A 21,886-nucleotide genomic window follows, 5' to 3' on the forward strand; every position below is an offset into this window, starting at 1 on the left:
AGTATGTAGGAGAGAGCTTGCTTTCCTGTGTGTTTGGTTTTGTGCTGTGTGAGATGGACTTGCTGCCAGGCATCTGCAGCCCACGCCCCGGCTCCAGTTCTCTTCCTAGAATGCAGATGATTCTAGACTACAACAGGTAGAAGGCTACTGTGCAAAGTCCTGTTACAGACTTCCCATTTCATCAGATTATCTTATGAGCTACTTGTTTCATCAAGCACAGGTCGTACTGTGCTCTGTGTCTACCTATGTGTTTAATAAAATACATTGGACAGCTGTTCTAGATGAAGGTATATTTGGATCAGGTTTTTCCAAGGGGGTTCCAAATTAATTAGGCATTGCTACATGGTCAGAAAACAGGATGGCCCTGTATTCAGAATGCTCTGTTTGTACTCCAGATTTTCAGGAGTCGATGATTTTCTCATTATGGTGACCCAGACTCCTCTATCTCAGCTATCATATTCATAACTTGACTGTTTTGATAAGTATAAAATCATTGGAAAGGAAATGTTCACTGACTATTTAGAGATCATTTGCAGAAATCACTGAGATATTAGAATCTATTGCTGTGTCCTAATGATTAAAGTGAGGGTAAGGGGCTGTACAGTGCTGAGTTCTGGGCTGGGAACCCACAGCAAGTTTTGTTACTGCAGAACAACAAGCTGGAAGGAATTCCAGCATGGACAGTGTAAATGATCTCCAGGCCACACCTTATTGTGGTGCTCTTTGCAGTTGCTTGGGAAGGGAAAATCATTCTTTCTTGGAGGATGCGGCCACTTATTGGATTCCCATTCTCTGGTGAATGTCCCTATACCCAAGCATGTATATACAGCACTGGCTGGACTTAGTGGCTTACCAGAAGGGGAAAAAGATATAAAATTAGGGAGGGGGCATGCATGTATAAGATATAATCGTATTTCATTGTATACATGTATGAAATTCTGAATAAATAAAATCTTTTTAAAAGTAAAATTAATAAAAGTATTTGTTTTACTCATAGGTACCAAAGATGTACAGTGGGAATTTGTACATGGATTACTTGAAAATTCTATTTATGGAGGACGTGTAGATAACTATTTTGATCTTAGAGTTCTTCAGTCCTACTTGAAGCAATTTTTTAATTCGTCAATAATTGATGTACTAAACCAAAGGAACAAGAAAAGCATGCTTCCTTATTCCATCTCTCTCCCAAACTCATGCAGCATTTTGGTAGGTAGAAGTAATGATTTCCCACGCGTTTCCTGTAACATGGTTGAGACTTACTTTTGAATGATAAAATTCATGCAGAAATGTGCACATGATGGGCATGTACAGCAATGGCTTTTGTATATTAAACACGTGAGTATAAGTTGCTCATTATCTCAAAAACCACACATCCTCAGACAGCCAGATGCCCTGATTCTTTCTCTTTCTAGTTAGTTCTTTGTTCACAGAAGAAACTGCAGTGATTTCCAACAACTTAAACTTTGTCTGTGTAAGTGATAAGAGAGACCCTTTTGTGTCTCTGTGAGGATCTGGTCTTGGGACATGTGACTGCTACTTGCTACTTAGTGAGTCAGTCTGGGAAGGCAAATGCCTCCAACCAGTCTAGATAAAAAGAGATTGCATATACATTGGAATGAATCAAGTGTTTAATTTTCTAAACAGTAGTAGTTTTAATTTCATATGACATCTAATAGTCTTTGGTTATATTTTTATCTGATGCCACATTTCCCAGAGGGAAGATAACATGCCAGTGTGACAGCAAATACATACATGCCCTCGTGTCTTATAGCTGACACTAGAAAGGAATTGGCAGTCACTGAGCTAAAGGACTGAGAATGTCAGAGGACATCACAGTCCTGGGCTTCTTATATTCCAACTGTATACTTCAGGGGCAGCTGCCAAGAATGAGACAGAAAGAAAAGAAATCTGTCCTTGCTCAGCAGATACTGTGTGGATGCATATGTATGTATGTATGCATATAATACCTTAACATACCCTACCTTTATGAGAAAGAGTCCCAGCATTGGACCAAGATGAATAAATTTCTTCTTCATCTGCCCTTATTTTTCTTCTAAAATTGGAATTAGATGTGTCAGACTGATATGGAGGAAGCTTGTAAGTCCTCACAGGAAATGCTGATGTCCAGTGTGTGTTAGCAAACTATAACAGAAGACAGGAGTGTTGGTGGACTGCATGGTGATAGACTCACTCAGCCGGCACAAAGTAGGACAATACTACATCATGCCTATAGGCTACAGGATTTCTTTAAGTGGTTATGTTTTAAAATTAAACAACCAGTGATTGTTCAGATATGTAAGAGCTGAAGTCTACATGTGGGTCTTTTGTATGCTGTAATAAATTATGACTCCCTAAACACATCTACACAGCGTCTTACACACAATAGGCAGATCTATTTATATATGTTAGATTGAATCTATTCAAAGTCTCTGTATATAAGGAGTTGTAACAAGAAAATACAATATCAAATAGTTAATGCACAGAAGAATATTAGTGACAATACTTCCTATAGATGATCAGGAAATAATGGTAGAAAAAAATGGGAATACCTATTTAGTAAATCTTTCCAGCGTCTGTGGTTTCTGTGGCTGTAAATCTGCCTTTGGTGACAACACTTTCTTGTTTACCTGCAGGACTATCGTGCTGTCATTGAGAAGCTCCCGGAGGATGATAAACCCAGCTTCTTTGGTCTGCCTGCCAACATTGCCCGCTCTTCTCAGCGCATGACCAGTTCTCAGGTGTGATACACCAGCTACCTCTTAAAAAATAAACATTGCTATTGAGTCTGGAGGAAACAGCATAATTTCGCTGTGTAGAATGTTAACATGCTTTTATTTACAACTTTTATTTCATTTAATATAAACACTTCACTTTTACCTTGTTTTAAAGATGTCAAATGATTTTATCTTAGTATTTTCCTAAAATGAGTAAAATAACACTGAATACTATCAATTTCATTAGGATATTTGATTCATTCCTCAGAAAGATTTTATTATGATTATATTGAATGTAACTTCTATGAGTGAACACCAAATTTAATATTCTATATCATGCAAGATACAAATACATATTCTTCCTTTCTTTGTTGTCTTATAAAAGATAAATATTTGATATGAGTTCATGATTGGCTATTCTATAACTTTGATTTTTGAAATCATGAGACAAAACATATTACTAAATGTTAGCTTTCCATCTCTGTGACAAAATGCCCATGGACTGCATAAAGAGCAAAGATCTCCACAGGTTTCAGGCCATTGCTTTTAGGCCTCTGGAAGACAGAAGCATGGTAGAGGGATGTAGTGGAAGAATCCAGCTCACGTCAGGGGAGCAGGAGAAAGTATGGTGGGAAGGGAAGAGAGAGCAGCAGTGACAACTTAAACCCTAGAACGACATGCTCCTATTTTCTCAGTATCCCTCACCGAGTAATTCCTATCCAGCTGTAATTCTGTACCTGGACTAGTGATTGACATAGCAGCCTGAGCCCCATGGTCCACAGACCTCTCAATAAGCCCCATGGTCCACGGACCTCTCAATAAGCCCCATGGTCCACGGACTTCTCAATAAGTCCCATGGTCCATAGACCTCTCAGTAAGCCCCATGGCCCACTGACCTCTCAATAAGCCCTTAGCTATGAGTTTAAGCCCTTACACTGAGCCACAATACACAGAAACAACATATCAATAGATTCCGTATAGTTGTCACTTGGCTATTTGAATAACTCCTGGTTAGTGACCTCACCATGTGTGAAGCGGTTCTCAATGCTGTGTATTCAGGAGTTTATTTACTGTCTATAGACTGTCAGATAAGAACCTTTACTTTTCCCTTTTAATACATGAGGAAACAAACTCTGAGACTTGTGCATTGTAAGATGTCCAAGATCAAAGAGCTTAGAGGCAGAGCTAGAATTTTAACCCAGTCTTTCTGGTTAATTCCTCCTTAGAAATTTTTCTAGAGTTTTATTTTTGTTTTTAAGATTATGCAGTCAACTCTGGCATGAGTACTGGTAACCAAACTTGGGTTCTCTGCAAGAGCAGGACACTCATAGCTGCTGAGCTATCTCACCAACCATGTAATTTACAGATTTTTGACTTCTAGTTTGAGTTGTTCCTCACCATATCCTATAGCAGCTGCCCCTCAGGGATGCATGTGCTGCTTAGTAATGTGCACCGTGGCAGGTGCAAACGGTTTGTGATAAGCCATAAACCAGAGGTTCTCTGCATAGTGTACACAGAAGGCTCCAACAGCCCCTCACTATTTACATTCCTTATTTGTAAGCATTCTAACTAGGAAGTATTTTACTCTTTACGTCTACATGCTTACATTGTTGCATAGCCAACATTTCTTGAGTTGTCGTTTCCTCTTGTTTTGTCTTTCCATGCGGTCTGTTTTCTCTTTCCATGCGCGGTCTGTTTTCCTTTCCATGCGCGGTCTGTTTGGCAGTCTCAGTGCTCATTCTCTCATTAGGAAGCAGTGTACACATGTATATAAGAATAGTGTTCCTCACAAGTGAGCTCTGCTGGTGAGAGTCTGCAGTTCCTTTTTGTTTTCTCAGTCAGTGTCCCTGCAGTCAGAGAATGTGTCTTCCTCAGGTCTCTGCCATATGTCTGCACTCTCCTTATTCCAGCCATGATTTTATTTGGTATGTGCATGTGTGTCTGTGCATGCATGCATGTGTGTCTGTGTGTGTTGGTGGGGGGACATTGCTTGCTTCTCTCCTTCTACCTTTACATGGTTTTCAGACTCAGGTCACTAACCTGCATGGCAACCGGTGTTACCTGCTGAGCAGTCTTGCTTTCCCCATCTCTCCTTTGTCTGAAGGGTAGCTCTACTGGCTGTTACAGTCTTTCTTAGCATTTGCCATTTTGTGGCATAGGGCTTCTGTTGGGTAATGAAGGGAAGGTCTAACTTAACCTCTTTCATGGATTTGACTTCATGGTAATAAAAGGAAAGTAAAGAAAAGTCTTCTTCATTAAAGAGCACATAATAAAAGCAGAGGGACTGGTACACTAACCAGTAATGAAGAGAACTGCTAGTGAAGGGCTTCCTCCTTGGGGAGGAGCGGGGAGACTGGCAGGAGTGAGTCTTTGCACCATAGGAGGGCTTCAGCCACCACGGCCTCTGGAGTCAGCATTAAGGGCGCTTTGCAAAAGTATTTGTTCAAAAATACAGTGAACCTGAACTCTCCCACACCTTACAACTAACTGACTGTAATTGGAAACACGGGAACAAGTGACATGGTTAAGTGACATGGCAGGATGAGACTACAGGATGTCTCACAGGACAGCTGAGGAACTGAGTCACCAGGTGAGTAGTGTGGAGGAAAGGAACAATGAGACTAGAGAGATGCTGAGGAAAGCCCAAAGCCATGTGACCCTTCTAGGGCTTCATGCTCCAACAGTCCATTTAAAGATGTTTGAAACAACCAATAAAGACATTGAAGTATGTGGTGGGCATTATGTCACAGTAGTTACATTTTGCATTTTTTAGGAGGAATAGTGGCCGTGTGCAGATGCCCTGTGCTGGGGAGTGTAATCGGGATGGATGAGGCAAGTTCAGGAAGACTATGACAGCTGACGGATGTGACTGATGCTTGCTTGTTGAAAGTTTCAATATTGAAGCTAATCTTTAAATTTAGAAACATGTAATGAATATCTGTGTGCCTTGACCCTGCCCCCCCATCAGAGAGAGAGAGAGACAGAGAGACAGAGAGAGAGACAGAGAGAGAGACAGAGAGAGAGACAGAGAGAGAGAGAGAGACAGAGAGAGAGAGAGAGGCAGAGAGAGAGACAGAGACAGAGAGAGAGAGAGAGACAGAGAGAGAGAGAGAGAGAGAGAGAGAGAGAGAGAGTTGAATGCCTGCCTTCCTCTGTGAGAGTATTAGCCAAAGACAACACAAGTCTTCACAGTTGAAGGGCATAAATGACAGCCTCACCCTTAGAACGAATCTGATAAACCGTTTCTATTCCTCTTTGAAAAGCAATTGCAATAGATCTAGCCTGATAAATGGGAATTAGTGCTTTCTGAGGGATGGGGGTAGAGCAGTAAAAATGTTGTGATGATTCTCTAATAATTTTTATATGTGTGCATATTGGCATCTTTCTAGAACAAAAAACATGACCATGGGGTGGGGTTGGGGGAATGCTAGCCAATGTTTCCTTTAAATAGTTTAAAAAATATATTTGTACTTTTTTCTTTTTTTTCTTTACATTCATGTTTTCTGTTGTCTTTAATAAATTTAAAACACAAATAAATGATTGCAAGTGTTACCAGAGTTAGAATCCCATGTCTCCTGACTATCAATTAGGGACATTTTGTAGTGAAGCGATGCTGATAAATTAAGTGCTGTGTAGAGTTGAGCTCCAGCAAATGGAAATGACTCATCAGAGAAACAAAGGCAGCCAAGCACTGACTCTCCACAGTGCTTTTTGACTAAGAAATCAATCAAAAGCTCTAGGAGTTGAATCCAGCAGTGTAATCATGTATGTGTAGCAATTAAGCTGTACTTTCATTCAGAAAGATTTATAGTCCTTATTGTAATACAGGTTTACTAAAGTGAGAGTGTAACTTAGTAAAGTAATATGCTGCAAAAACAAAAGACAGCTTACATTTCTTTAAAAACGTGAAGGTAGCTAGCGGGCTGCAGTTATTGAGGGTTAAGATGCTGCCCTGTGAAACATGAGCCTGGGTTTCTTGGACTCACTTTGCTTATATTAGATAAGCCTTATGCTAGCAGAGTTGTACTGGTTGGCTGGACTATTACAAGGCAAAATTACTGAGGAGCTCAGTCGTTTTACAGTCACCACCATTCCCATGGTACAGTAGTGGTCATGGTCTGGGTCATCTGTAGCAAATATTAAGGAGGCAAATGTTTCTAAAATAGGACCCAGTAGACATGATTTCATTTGGGAAGGAAAATGCAAGTGATTGATTTTAATGTGTACAGCAAAGAAGCTAATAATACTAAAGCTACAGCAGCTGGGGCAAAGGTCCCAGCAGGGAGGAATGTTTACCTAGCTTCACTTTCATTAATTGATCTGTATGTATTTCTTTGGGTCTTTGTGAGGATGGAATATTAAAATGGAAACTGGAAATTAAGCACTAAAAGTCTGTGTAAACTCCTTCACCAGCCAGGAGCCACTTGATTTGCATTTATTTGTGCTGTGTTTTTAAATACACTGTCAGCATTTTGAAATGTTTAGATTTAAATCAATCGAACTGAAAAGCATTGTAGATTTTGAAATGAACAAGAAGAGAGACCAGGAAGATATTAATAATGGCACAGTGTGCACTTCCTGCATAAAGAAGCACTTTTTCTAACAACCATCGCAGTATTTAATTTTAGAATGCTTTCCCTCAACTTTTCAGTCTTTAGTCTTTTTAACTATTTGAATGAATCCTGTCATTCAAACAAAATGTTAGAGATACATGGATTACAGCCATCTATACACGCTTCAGTTGTTACAGAATGTGTGGCTCTGCATCGTACCGTGTCCCTGCTGGGACTTAGTTACTGTACATGACTAACTGTGATGTATTCTCTTCACTCAGGTCATCTCCCAGCTCAGGATCTTGGGAAGATCAGTCACAGCCGGTTGCAAATTTGACAGAGAAATCTGGTCTAATGAACTTTCCCCTGTTCTCAATCTTTGGAAGAAGCTGAACCAGGTTAGTCATGGGAGGATTGAAACATTTATATCTTTTCCTTCTGCTGCCTTCTCCAGCTCCCTAGAGCTATGCTATTCTGCCTGACTCACAAAGATATCCCTGGCCTGCTTGTCCTGAGTCTCACAGACTTTCACACTGGGCATTGTGATGCAAATCTAGGCCCTGCTTGTCCTGAGCAGATAGTCACTGCAAGCCTTGTTCCTGAGTCACACAGTCAGTCACTCAGGGTGTTTGCTCTCCCTGCTTCCTGTCAGTTCACACTGGGGTTAGTCTTCTTTATTTTTTGTTGTAACTGAATTTACCCAAATTTAACCAAGTTTTCAATTAAAGCCTTTAGCAAATCATTTTGTGATTTTGTAATATATATGGTATTAACCATGTGTGTAAATATTTTACCTCATTACATTTACTTTTCAAATTAAAATTCACTAGATTTTAAAGGTCTTAATAAATTTTGAGCAAATGAACTAAGTAAAGCAAAAAGAGTCTACTAACAAAATAATTGAGATAGACATAGTGAGAAAAGCAGTTTCATTTGAACACATTTTTGCATATGCTGTGTACTCGTATGTATGCATGCGTGTGCCTGGCGACATATGTGTTGACATTTTAAGTGCATGTGAGAGCCTGACATGGACTTTTGGTGGTGTCTTCCATTTCTCTCCACCTTGAGGCAGAGTCTCTCACTGAACTTGAAGGTGTCCTCTTTGGTTAGTCCAGGTAGCCCCTGTACCTGGGACTCCTTGTCTGCTCCCCATGTGCTGGGATCATTACAAGGCTGCCATGCCAGCCCAGTTTTTACACGGGACTGGGAGTCCAGCCCTGGGCCTCACTCTCACTGCACCGAGCTCCACTCCCAACCTTGAAGGCATCCCTCCTTCTCTGCTCTAACAATGGTTTCCATGGACTTTTAACTCAGCGCAGAGTATCATTGTGTATATAACAAAGCCATAGTAGCCATGTAACACAAAGTTTTTTAAGAGGACAAAAGCATGTATTTTTCTGCTGATGTATGTAGTATGAGAATGTAGTCTTACAGTGGTACATGGAATACATTGTTGGCTTTAAATCCATCTATACTTCCAGATTGGTTCTGCCCATCTTAATTCATCTCCTTTTGCCTATTTTCTGTTTGGTGAAATAGAGGAAATCATAAACTGCTATAACAGCTAGCACCATGCTAAGTACTTGGTAAATACTAGCTATTTCTAGTACAGATCTTAAAAACATTAGGATGACATTGTTCTTGGATGTCTGTGTTCTGGACCTATTGGTCATTCCTTGATCAGTAGAAAATGTAGAAAAGTATCATTTTTAGTGTTTATTTTAAGGATGTAATTAACAAAGGAGCTTATCCTAAAAAGAAAAAGAAGACAGGTCTACCGAGAATGCATCCAGATTAGGAGGCTCGGTCATCTCTAATGCCAGCTATGCTGTACACTGAGTTTTTAATCTGTAGGAATCCAATTAGTTTAGCAGAGCTACTTCTGGGAATAATGATGACCATAACTTTCAATGAACAGCTAATAGGAGAGTTCTGGCTACACTCAAAAATGAGTTTAGCAGAGGTAATAGTAGATGCTTAGGCCCCTAGCATGGCTAGGACTGCTTAGCCATGTCTCCTTGAACATTTGAGAAGATTTTTAATAATTTTTTTGAGAGCTTGATACACTGAATTTTGAGCATATTGGCCACCCCACTGTTCTCTCCAAAAACCCTATAGTCTAGTTTGCATGCACATATGCTGTTGGCTGTGTGGACCATCTACTGGAGAGTGTTTTACCTACCAGAGGCCACACTCCACAGAAATCTAACTCTCCCTCTTTTGGTGACCCTTAGCTAACAATAGCTTCTGAGCTAGGGCAGGAATGTGGTATCTCCCACACCCCATGCTGGGGCCTGGCTGTGAGTTCTTGTATGCTGGTTTTATGCAGAGGGATAAAAGCCAAATAAATACAACCTGGTCATTTCTATAATGCAAAAAGAGCAGCATGTGGGTCTCTTAATGCTTTCTGTATGCTGTGAAATCTTAGTCATTGAAAGGCAAAGAACAGGTGGTGTCTGGCTCAGAGGGAGCAACCTGTCACCTAAAGCCTTTCCCAAACATTCCAGTTGTTCTTTGTACAGCACTATCTCTGAAGATCGTTGCTTCTGAGAACATCTTTGTAGAATAATCACATGTAACTAATTAACAAAAAGCTTAGCTGCACACCCATTTTTAGCATTCAGTTATTTTTCTTCAACTCTAGGGAAAAGGTGTTGATTTGTATTGGTGCTTGCTAATCTGATTGTCACTCTTTTGAGGGTGATTGGATTTTTTTCCTCTTGTATATTATGCCCTACTATTCAGCTTCACTGTAATATATGTGAGTATAAGCTGTGTGTGTGTGTGTGTGTGTGTGTGTGTGTGTGTGTGTTTTAATCTATTTGCTTGATACTCAAAAGTTTCTATACACAGGTGAACTTCATCCACTTAACCACACACTGTGAGACATCACGTACCTCACTAGCTGTGGGTGCTCAATAATTGCTTCTTGAAAGAGTCATATCCATTTAAAGCCATATAAAAATAAAATTCTGCAGCTAAAACTTCTCCTTGGGGTGCTTGGAGGGATGGCTCAACTGTTAATGCACCAGCTGCTCTTACAGAAACCTGGGCTTGGTTCCCAACACTCACATGCTGGCTTACAATTGTTCTTAACATCAGTTCTGGGAGATCTGTTGTCCCTTTTGACCTTTATGGACACAGCACACACATGGAGCACAGACACATATGGATAAAACTCTCATACATATAAAATAAAGTCAAGTAAATAAATAAATCTCTTTTTAAAATCAAGAACCTATCTCCATAGTATATCTAGGTCCAGCCATGCAGTTCGTTGTCCTCTTTGCCTACATACAGATGCTCAGACACCACCTGTCTTCTTTATACTTTCCACTCTCACATCATCTCTTGTGAGATCAGAGTTTTCTTGTCAAACTCAGGATTCAGAAGTATAGCAGATAACTTGACATTTTGTCACCAACCAGAGTACCTTTTTAAGCTTTGTTTTGTTATTTATAAATCAAATGTTAATTATTATTTAAATTTTTATCTCAGATAGGATATCATGCAACCTAGGCTGGCCTCAAAATCACTATGTATTCAAGAGTGGGCATGAACTCCTTGATCTTCCTGCTCTACTTCAGAGCTCTAGGGTTACAGGCCAAGCCACTATGCCCAGTGTGTTTGTGTTAAATTGCTAGTAGCCAAGTGTCACAGCTGTCATATCTTGTACTTTATCCTCACATTCTTTCCCACTGCCTTCCAGAAACCATTTTATTCTATGATTTAAGTTTTATTCTTCCTGTTATGAGTCACTGCACAAAGTTGCAGATTTATTTCTACTATGCACCACCTGTTTTTCAAGCCATCCTTAATAAATGAATTTCCTGAAAGAAACCCCATAAGTGGCTGTATAGCTTCTTCCAGAGTAGAGCAAACCTCAATATCATATGAGTATATCATGGTAGAGTCTGTCTCTAGAATTTTCCAAATGCTCTTTCTTCTCAGTCCTCTAGCTCGGCTAACCCATAGAAGCTCAGGAAAGGACTGTTTAGCCCCAGTGCCATCTGGCTTGCTGCTAATTTCCTTTTTCATGTGTCAGTCCTTTTAGGTTATAACAGACATTTTTTAAAAACTATATTTTTAGTTAATATTTTTTATTGAAAATAGACTTTTTTCTCATATAATATATTCTATTTTAGTTTCCCTTCCTTTACACCTCCCACTTCCCACTTCTCCTCCAATCCAGATCCACTCCCTTTCTGTCTCGTTAGAAAACAAACTGGCTTCTAAGGGATAGTGATATAATACATGATATGATGCAATAAAGCAAAAACTAACACATCGGAATTGGACAAAACAAACAAAAGGCACAAAAAACAGAGACCTGCCCTTGGGCACACTCAAGCAGTCCTTTAAAATACTAAACTGGAAGCCATAACATATATACAAAGGACCTGCTGCAGACCTGTGCAGATCTTATTCATGCTTCCTCAGTCTCTGTTTCATTTAAATTTGGATCATGTTGACTTATGGGGCCTTGCTTCCTTGGTATCTTCCATCCCCTCTGGCTCTTATGCTTTTTCTGCCTCCTCTCCACAGGGTTCTCTGAGCCATAACTGAGGGATACAATGGGGACATCCTATTTAGGGCTGAGTGTTCCAAGGTTTCTCTCTGTGTAATGTCTGTCTGTGGGTCTCTTTATTTGTTCCCATCTTCTACAGAAGGAAGCTTCTCTAATGATGGTTGAGCAAGGCACTGATCTATGAGTGTAGTAGAATGTTGTTAGTTGGTTAGCTAGTTGGTTGGTTAGTTAGTTTTAATAAACCTTTGATTTAACCATAGATAACTAGGCTATCTACTCTTGGGTTCTTGGTTAAGCAAGTAATATCAGGCATGGATTCCATTCTGTGTAGTGGACCTTACATCAAATCAGATATTGGTTGGTTATTCCCATAAGCATTGAATGATAACCAAGCTATAATCTGTAGAACCACAGACATTGGGTATAAATTGAATAGCAGGGATAGACAGATCTCCCTAGGAAAAGTAAATAGACTAGATAGTTATAGAGTCGGGGCTGGATTGGGAGGATCAAGTCAGGGAGGAAGGGAGAACAAGGCAGGGAGTATGGAGATAGACAGCTATAATTAAAGACCATTTGAAGGATAGTATGGAAACCTATAGTAGAAACTTCCATATATACATACATACATACATACATACATACATACATAATGGGAAAAACAGAGCCCTAATTGGACTTCTCTTGTCAACAAATGAAGCTTCTAGTACTGAGATTGGGTTACATCTAATTGTGCTGTTGATACATACATACATACATACATACATACATACATACATACCGGGAGAAACAGAGCCCTAACTAGACTTGTCACTAAATGAAGCTTCTAGTACTGAGATTGGGTTACATCTAATTGTGTTGTTGGCTAAAGGGGTCCTATGGGAACAGCCAAAGAGCTTAGGCTATTGCCAAGGCTATAGGTTGCTCTCCACAAACTGATGATAAGGGGCTCATTATTTAAGCCCTACATATCTCCTTGAACATGGAGAAGTTGAGCTGGTGCCTTCATAGGCCCTTCATCCTTATGTTCTATTGTCTTTGGGACTGATAGATACTCTGCATGCTATCAAAGGAGAAATGTGAACACCAATCCAGCACAAAGTGTTTTATATGCAAAGGTGTCCTCCATGTAAAATATGAAACTACATTGTAAACTATGCAAGTTAAGTATGCATCTTGAATCCATAGGAATTCTCTTGTTAAACACTGCATCGCTGTTTACATTATATTAGTATGCACATCAATATATTTGTACACTAAGGAGTTATCCCAGTTTACATCTTATCTCATTAAGTAATTTCAGAGTCACTTCAGAATGTTTTACTAGCCTTTTCCTTCATTGTCAGTATGGATGAAGGTCTGCTGTATGATAGAGGCCATATTAAGGGCTAGTGACTAAGTCAGACAATTGTTGTACACACAATCAAGTTACCTACATGTTTTTAATTCAAAGTCAAGTGGCTGAATTACTCATTCAGAGGAAAGCCAAGTTTGCTTTTTGGATGTTCTAAGTTGATGTGTTAAGTAAAGAATTCTTGGTGATGTCAGTGGTATGGTATTCCAGAGAGAAAGGTAAGTTTGCCATCTTTGTTACTAAGACCAGCTTGAAAGAGACATAGTATCATATACTGCAGTGGTTACATAACATTATTAGATAAGATGAATTCAGTGAACTGGTGGGACAGAGAGGTAATAGTGATTATATTTTATAGAGGCCAAATTGATATATTGTAAAGAATAGATTCAATTAAGAAGCTAGTCAGAGCTTAAACTGAATTATGTTGTGGAAGCAGTTTGCAGGGGGCTTTGTCAAGAGTTCTCGTTATGTGAGTACATATCACCAGCTACTCCAAGGTAGAACTCATCTTTACAGAGGTACTGGGGGTAGCGAATGAAGATCAAATTGTAGGCTCAGATGTGTTTTGAACATTATTTATCTTTCTTTATAGCTTTTTAGATTAGCATGCATGTTAGTGATGATAACTTTTTAAAGGAAGTATATTATATATAGTTATACATTTTAACACTACATTTCATTGATTGTTATTCTTACATTATTCTGCCAGTTTTGCAATGTCACATGCACAGTTTACCTTTTTTTTATCATCTTCTCTAGTGTTTCCATAAAGAAAATTGCTAATACTAGGCTTGTAAAACAGTGATTTTTAAAAACTGAACTGCTGACAAGCTCGCCCTGAGAGGTTGTGCTCTCACGTGACGCATGCACACTGAGAGGTCAGATCTGTTTTACATTTTTATTTCATAAGAGCTTCACCCTTGTAACTTTTAGTACCTGGCTGATGGCAACAATTACTGAAAATTACTGACTTCCTGGCCAATTTACACTTTCTACAGTCCCAGCACTTCCATTAATTCTCATTTAAATTATTATGATGCAGGTATACATACATGAAACATGCTCCTTTGACGATTAGAGTTTATTGTGAGGAAAAACACATGGCGAACTTTTTTTTACTGAATTTTTTTTCTGAGTTAAAGCAGAAATGAAGTTTTGTCTATACTGACAAATAGATTTATGTCTAATCAAAATTACAGATTAAATAGATTATTTTCAAAAGAGTGAATTGATGTTAAATAGACTAATAATCTACAGTGAGAAAATAATTAAAAGAAATAGTTTTCTCTAATATCCTTATACTTACAAAACTTCTTTTAAATTGATGATTTCTTTCTTTCTGAGCATTGTCCAGCTTCTTTTAGGTGAACTATGATGGCTGAGCCCTGTGTCTAGAGTCCTCAAGGCTGAGAATAAGCCTAGGATATGTATGGCCTTGGACAGAATCCTTTGTCTGTTGTCCTTGCAGTTTTCAGTATGCTTTGTATAACTTCTGGAGCTCAGCCAGCATCACCACTGGTCCCAGCAAGTCTGGAGTGAGTCAGTCCCAACACAGCTCTATCCACTCCCCACCTCAGGAAACTTAAGTTATTCAAGTGCCCTGCTTTCTATTTGTAAGATTCCATTCAGCAAATCAAAAAATACAGCAGGCATTATAACCAGGGGACTAAAATTTTTGAATTTGTGGTGGAATTGGGAAGGATTCAGAGTTGTAGTTGTATCCTAGCTGGAGGAGGTGTGTCACTGGGGGCAGGATTTAAGATTTCAAAAAGATCTCTCTCTCTCTCCCTCCCTCCCTCCCTCCCTCCCTCCCTCCCTCCCTCCCTCCTCCCCCTCTGCTTCATTGTGTCTGAAGATCTAAGCTATCAGACACAGCTCCAGCACCATGCCTGCCTGCCACCATGTTCCCTGTGATGGTCGTAGACTTTAATCCTCTGAAATTATAATCCCCAAATAACACCTTTCTTCTGTATGTTGCCTTGCTAGTGGTATCTTATCACAGCAATGGAAACATAGCTAAGACACCGAGTATAAGTAATTGGTCATGTGAATGGTGGAGAGATGGAACAGTGACAGGAGGAGTTCAGACACTGCAGGAAATACCATCCTGAACTAGCTGAATAGGGAATTTTTGACAGAATGGGGACTTAGAAACGTGGAGAAAGGCTTTGAAGTTAATCAGACCCTTCCCCTTTAGGAACAGCTCTAGTCTAAGGGCTGAGGGATGTCTTAGCTGATGCCCAAGGTGCCAAGAATATTTTTCACTGGAGCCAGATGCTATGCATCTACATAAGGCTGGTCCTAGGAACCAACAGACACCAAGGAGGTTAGGTTCCCTAAGGGAGAGATACCATGCTGGGGGACACCACTGTAAAGGGGACTTTCATCTTTGTGTATATTCCTTGATTCTTTTATACCAATACATTTGTGCGTAGCTTGAATACATTTTAAAAATGATGAGAAAGAGTAGTCTACTAACAATTACTACTGTGTGTCAGCTCCCAGAAAACTCCCACGTGGGCCCATATGTTTGCCTTCTGTTTTCACTCTTCAGCACTTCCAACTGAAATTATTATTTACCACATGCTTGTCTTGGTACTCATTACTCAAGTTATATGGTTTGATTTTAGCTAAACTAGAGAAAAAGCATAAAATTATGACTGCTTTTGTTTTTTAAATAATTATATTTTCACTAATTTGTAAAACCAATAATTGATGTGAAAAAAATAGTTGTTGCCAAGTGTAAAAGGGTCAACTTTGCAAGCTGTATTTGTCTCCAAGTCTGTGTATAGTAAATTGGAACACAGCCAACTGTTCTGTGAGGTAGGTTGCTTTGACTTAGAGGATTCCCTTTCTCTATGCCTCCCTTATACACTGACTATTGGTCCTTAGTGAATTCTGTTTTGGTATTCTGTTTCCACCTAAAATACTACTAAAAATTAGTAAAGTCCAGAAATCTGTATTTATAGACTCTTCTTCCATCATAAAATACAGTATTCAGAAGCATGAACTTATGGATGATTTTTGACCTTTTATATACTTTGGTGTATCACTGATGTTACTCATCATTAGCTATGACATGACCTTGTTCTTCTAGAATTCAAACCTAATTCATCAAAAAGTATCCCCTCCTAATGATCGACAAGGATCTCCAATACTATCGTTCATCATTCTTGAGCAGTTCAATGCCATCCGCTTGGTGCAAAGTGTTCATCAGTCACTTGCTGCCCTCAGCAAAGTCATCAGGGGAACTACTTTACTAAGTTCAGAAGTACAAAAGCTGGCAAGTGCTTTATTAAACCAGAAGGTAAGTCATACCTTCATTTTATTTCATGTGATCTCCTTTTGTGAAATGTGTTTACCAGGACTCATGTGGTTAATAGTAACAGAAAACTACAGTTGAGCTGTGAAAGCTATGTAGATAGAATGCATTGGTTGAAAACTAACAGTGAGTCTAGTGGAAGCATTAAATCAAGTTGAGGCCGGTTTATAATTCTTTAGGATCTCAGCCTACATTCTCCTCTATGGCCATCTTTTCAGAACATGTATAATGAAATCCATGTTTATTTCATTTTGGGACAAGTTTTCTATAACATGTTCATAACCTACCAGACCAAATCTTTGACCCTCTAAGCTCAAAGTTGTTTCCTAGCAACATAAACAAAAATCTGGGCTTCTACTTTGTTTCAAGCCAGTTGGGTTGTGAGTGTACCAGTGCTCAAACCCCTCTGCAGGCAGGCAGGTGGTGTTCTCATGTCGAGGAGGGCTTCAGCCAAATGCTTATGAGGAGCGCGGGATGAATGGTGAGGCCAAGAGAAAGTTGACTCTACAAGACACATCCACCTGAGAAAGAATTCAGCACTTCTCTCGCTAAGTAACTGGACCACTTTAGAAAATAATAAAATCCATGTAGTTCACATCAGTTATACAGAAACAAGGGGGAGGGGGATGGAATGATGTCTTCAGTAGGTTGTCATGTCTATTTAGTGTCCTAATTGCTTTTCCATACATGGAGGTCTAGGCCTTCCCCAGGACAGGGTATTCCTCCTTCATTGTCATTGGATAGGTTTTCTGTTGGTTTTTATCTCTTGTATACCTTGCATTCTTATGTAGTCTCCTTGTTGAAACAATTGATCTTTATTATTTCTGTCAAGTGTCTCAATTTTGTCTTTAGTTCCTGACAATTTTTCCTGGAAGCTAGCTAGATCTCCACTCTGTGAGTCTTGCCAGGTTTTTTGTTTTTTTGGTTTTTTTGTTTTGTTTTTTTTGTTTTTTTTTTCTCTATTGAACTTTTCACTTTCAGATTGCTATTCTTTTTGTTTTGTTTTTCAGAATCTCAATCTTTTTTCTGAACACCTCATCTAAAAACCTTGCTTTCTCAACCAGATCTCAAAAGGACTTCTGTTTTTCGCATCCTTGTGTGAACCTCTTTGAGATCACCAAGTATTTTTAAAATTAAACCTTTACATTCTTAGTCTAGTGTCATTTGAATTCTTTCAGGTTTTATTTGGTCCAGTTATTGAGGAGTTGTATGAGGTTTAGAGGCGCCATCTTGGCTTACATGTATGTTTATGTATATGTGTGTGTATATGTGTATATACATGTGTATGTATACATGTATATATGTATGTATATATATGCATGTGTATGTATATATGTATGTATGTTGTTTCTGTGGTGCAGTTTGCCTCTATTGTGTCTTGTTTCTCTTACTGTCTTATGTGAGAATCTTATCAATAGTCAGCCTACTCTGTGTCTTGGAAGAGAAAAGCACACTGCAGAAATAGTCAGAATTCAAAAACAGACCATATGTGTAAGCATGCTGAAAACAATCTGTAGGTATCAACTCTCTCATTAATAGGATAGAAAAGAGCAAGATGCTTATAGGATGAGGTAGGGGTTAGCATTACAGGCAAATGGATTAATAAGGAATTGAAGAAAAGGGATTGTCAAAAGAAGAAAACTAAGCATGAAAATATACAAATCATGTGTGATGAAGGCTTATAAGATAATAGTGAAAGATAATCCCATAAAATAAATTCAGGTGACACCACACAGTCAGAAGGAAATACAAGGGACCAGAAAAGACCTACTGTCACTTAAGCCAATGGATGGAAATGCTCCACTGATTTGTGCTGCGTCTGTGTAAAGGAGGAGGGTGTACGTCCTTTCCCATTGAGACCCAGTCTTGTTAGAGCAGAAAGGTATTTGCGGGTTCAGTCCTGCCCTGCCTCTGCCACTGAAGTGCCTGCTTTATCGCTGCAGTGTTTGATATATCCAGGCTTGGTAGTAAGAAAGGGCTTCACTAGAAATGTTCTTGCCAGCTAGAAATGTTCTTGCCAGCTGAGACTGAAGGTGTTTCAAACTGGTACTTCTCTTGAGAGTACTCTGACAGAGCTCATGGCCTAAGAAATACCTAAGTGGGTGACCTTTCTACTGAGTTTCTCTGGGGCTCTGAGAGCTCAGAAAGCCCAAACCCTTGAGTAGTCGCCTGTGCCTTGGTCAGTTGGCTCTGGCTAGCTCACTCTCTCTTGTATAGCTTATCTTTCTCTTCTCAGAGGTGGGGCTACAGACATATCTGGAAATACCCTTTGCTTCCCTCAGACTGGGTTCTTTTCTTCCCACCAATTGGACAAATCCACAAATCTAGATCACACCCAGGTTCCTGAGCCCACACTGATTCTCAGAGTGGTCACTTGTTTAGCCAGTTGATACAGGGAAGCCTTTGAACTTAGAACAATTCTTTCCATTTCTATCTTTTTTCTCTTCTCCCTAGCTAATTGGACTAAGTGTAAGAGTCTTTTTTTTTTTTTTTGTGATTCTCTCTCAAAGCAGCAGTGGGAGCCAGCAAGTTCCTGGGATTCTGTGCTATGGACATGCTATGCTTGGGATGTACTATGCAACATCCAGAATTTCTTCTGGAATTGCTTTTTTAAAGTGAGGCAAATAGTATGCATGTGCAGGTTGCTGGGACTTTTGGTTTTCTTTTATTTGAAGGTTTTTGAGGGACATATACACCCCTTTCCAGATGATTTTGCCATGTTAGACTGCACTGGCTCCTTACCAATCCCAAGTACAGATTGTCTAGAGGTCATGTGGTTTCTGTGGTCCTCACTTTTCTACTACAGGGTGTTTGCACATCACCCTTCTCCCTGCAGCTGCACCTCTGATGTCCTCTTTCAGATTCCCAGAGCTTCAGGAGCACACAAATCCATGATTGTGTATACACACACACATCCATGTCCACATGGACATATAACACATTCTCACATGCATAACTGGACTGCTTCTTTTGCTTCTATTAACCATTTTGGAGACATATGCATAATCAACTGAAAAAAGATGAGTACCTCTAAATTGTTTTCTATGATGACAATCCCACACTCTTCTTTTAGATAACTTTTGAAGATAAAGCTTCTAAAGGCTTAATTATATGAAACCCTTTCCTTGATTAAGACTTACTATTTTATAAGTGACTCACAAATTTTTTCTTTTTTTCTTTTTTTTCAAATTTATTTTTATTTATTTTTTTAAATCAAATCATAATTTTTACTTATTCACACAGGGGTTATAAACACAAAAAGGCAGGACATGGGGAAGGGGATGACATCACAGCATGGGTGTTCAGGGGGAGTACAGATAGCTTTTAAAACAGGGTATCGGCTGGGTGAAGATTCTGGGGACAGGTCACTATGACTCTGCCTATGATTCACTTGTCCTTATCTAAGTTGGTATTATCTGCCAAGGCTACCTATTTACAAGGTCTATGACTACTCAGGCTGGTAAATTTCCACAAAATCTGCCTGTTTACAATAGCTTATAGCCGTCTGTTTCAATGTTTTTCCACTGAGAGCCAAGACTTGGTGTTAGTGTACATGTATGACAGGCCTATTGCTGCTTTTAGGCCTATGGCTGATTTTAGGCCTTCAGTGTATAAGCAGGGCTGCCTCTGACATCTCCTCCCTTCTCTAAGTATAGAAGGGTTGTGGCGATTCTAATCTTGCGAAGGCAGGTATAGAGGCCTGACCTCCAGTAATTGAAGGGGACTTCGTAATGGCTCCGGTCCCCCTGTTGTTGTCCAGTGAGGCATGATGGCCGGCTCACAAATTTTTAATTCTTTATAATATCATTTCATTTTTCCCTCAGCTGTTAATGTCTGTTCAGTGTTTCGTCATTTGCCGTAGCAGTAGTTATAGCAAATGAAACAGATGGCTAAATTCTTAATTAAAATATGAGATGCAGATATTGTATACAAGTGAGTATTCTGTATTAGACTTTGATAGCTCTTTTGGTAAAGTGTTTAGCATAGAAACATGAGAACCTAAGTTCAGCATGAGAACCCAAGGTTTACCCACGTGAAAAACCAGGGGCCACAGCACATATCTGTAACTCCAGCTCTAACAACGGGGGGAGACCAGATGATGAGTTCCATGTGCACCAGAGAGCAGCAGATGGACACCCACGGCCAGCCCCCAGCAGACTCATACACACACACACACACACATAGAGGGAGAGAGAGACACACAGAGACACACACAGAGACACAAACAGACACACACACACACACACACTCAACTATAGAATCTCGGGATGGGTATATATCACTATACATAGTTTCATCATTTACATGAGAAAGAACTTGATAAAAACCTTTCAAAACTATGATTTACAAAGCACAGTTAAATTGTATGATTGTAGATAGCTCTGTGGTATTTGAAATTGAAGTGAGAGTAGACCAGTTTTGACAAAAGCAAAAACATTAAGTTTTAATAAAATTAAAAATTATACTATGCTATGCATTTCAAAATAAAAGTTAGTTTTTATTACATTTAAATGTGCAATTTCTGTGCTATGTACTATTATTTAATATAATTTAGAATGGCACTTGATATTTTCTCCAGTGTACCTGGGATAATTTCAGCAGGAATTGTCCTGCCAAGGATCAGGACTTAGAAGTTTATGTGACAGTTGCTGGTGATGCCGAAAGCTTTGCTGCTTTTATTTTATAAAAAGATACATTAATGAATATATCATCAATATTAGTATTCTCTCTTACATGTTAGAACAGGTTTTAAATCAACTTTAACAACTTAATTAAGTCAAACCAAAGCCAACACTTTTCCTTGATAAATAATCATGAGTATATTATTTTATTGTGAGCTCTTCATAGGACCAGTTTTTCAGACTATCCTAACATACTGGTTGGTGTCACTAAATACCGTTTCAATCAGTTGAAACTGGAAATGGCAAACATGCAGACTTTGGGTCATCCTATAGGGGGAGGAAAGTGGTCAGAGGGGACACAGGGTTGTGCAGCACGGAAACCCACAGAAGGAAGCTCACTCTCTTTCTTGTTCACTTGCTTCACTTTCCCAGTGCTAGTCTGGAGGTACAGTGTAATAACTAAACACAGGTTTACAGTGTGTGATGGCCAGATCTGTGGAGTTAGTGAGTGTCTCCTTATACAGTGTGTCTGGGAACCTTCAAGCTCTTTTCAGTCTTTATAACCTATATACAGGAATGAGCACAATAGAGCTAGGTAGAGGTAAGGAGAGGAGAGGGACAGTGGAGGTTACACTGTGGGGACTGAGAGACAGTGAAGGTTACACTGTGGGGACTGAGAGACAGTGGAGGTTACACTGTGGGGACTGATGGGACAGTGGAGGTTACACTGTGGGGACTGAGGGACAGTGGAGGTTACACTGTGGGGACTGAGGGACAGTGGAGGTTA

The 21,886-nt window shown here is 39.4% G+C and overlaps 1 protein-coding gene across 1 annotated transcript in view; it reads left to right on the plus strand.

Annotated features, from left to right (window-relative positions):
• Nucleotides 1–21,886, plus strand: part of LOC114624399 (cytoplasmic dynein 2 heavy chain 1-like) — a gene marked incomplete at its 5' end in the record, with an annotated part of 59,363 nt that overhangs the window by 16,922 nt on the left and 20,555 nt on the right. Inside the window, 4 exons of the mRNA XM_028771360.1 lie at nucleotides 998–1,206; nucleotides 2,634–2,738; nucleotides 7,549–7,665; nucleotides 16,253–16,462. Of these exons, the coding sequence (XP_028627193.1) occupies nucleotides 998–1,206; nucleotides 2,634–2,738; nucleotides 7,549–7,665; nucleotides 16,253–16,462 (641 nt within the window). The remainder of the gene's footprint in view (nucleotides 1–997; nucleotides 1,207–2,633; nucleotides 2,739–7,548; nucleotides 7,666–16,252; nucleotides 16,463–21,886) is intronic.

The sequence above is a fragment of the Grammomys surdaster genome, unplaced genomic scaffold (genome assembly GCF_004785775.1).
Source record: "Grammomys surdaster isolate TR1022 unplaced genomic scaffold, NIH_TR_1.0 206, whole genome shotgun sequence".
NCBI lineage: Eukaryota > Metazoa > Chordata > Mammalia > Rodentia > Muridae > Grammomys > Grammomys surdaster.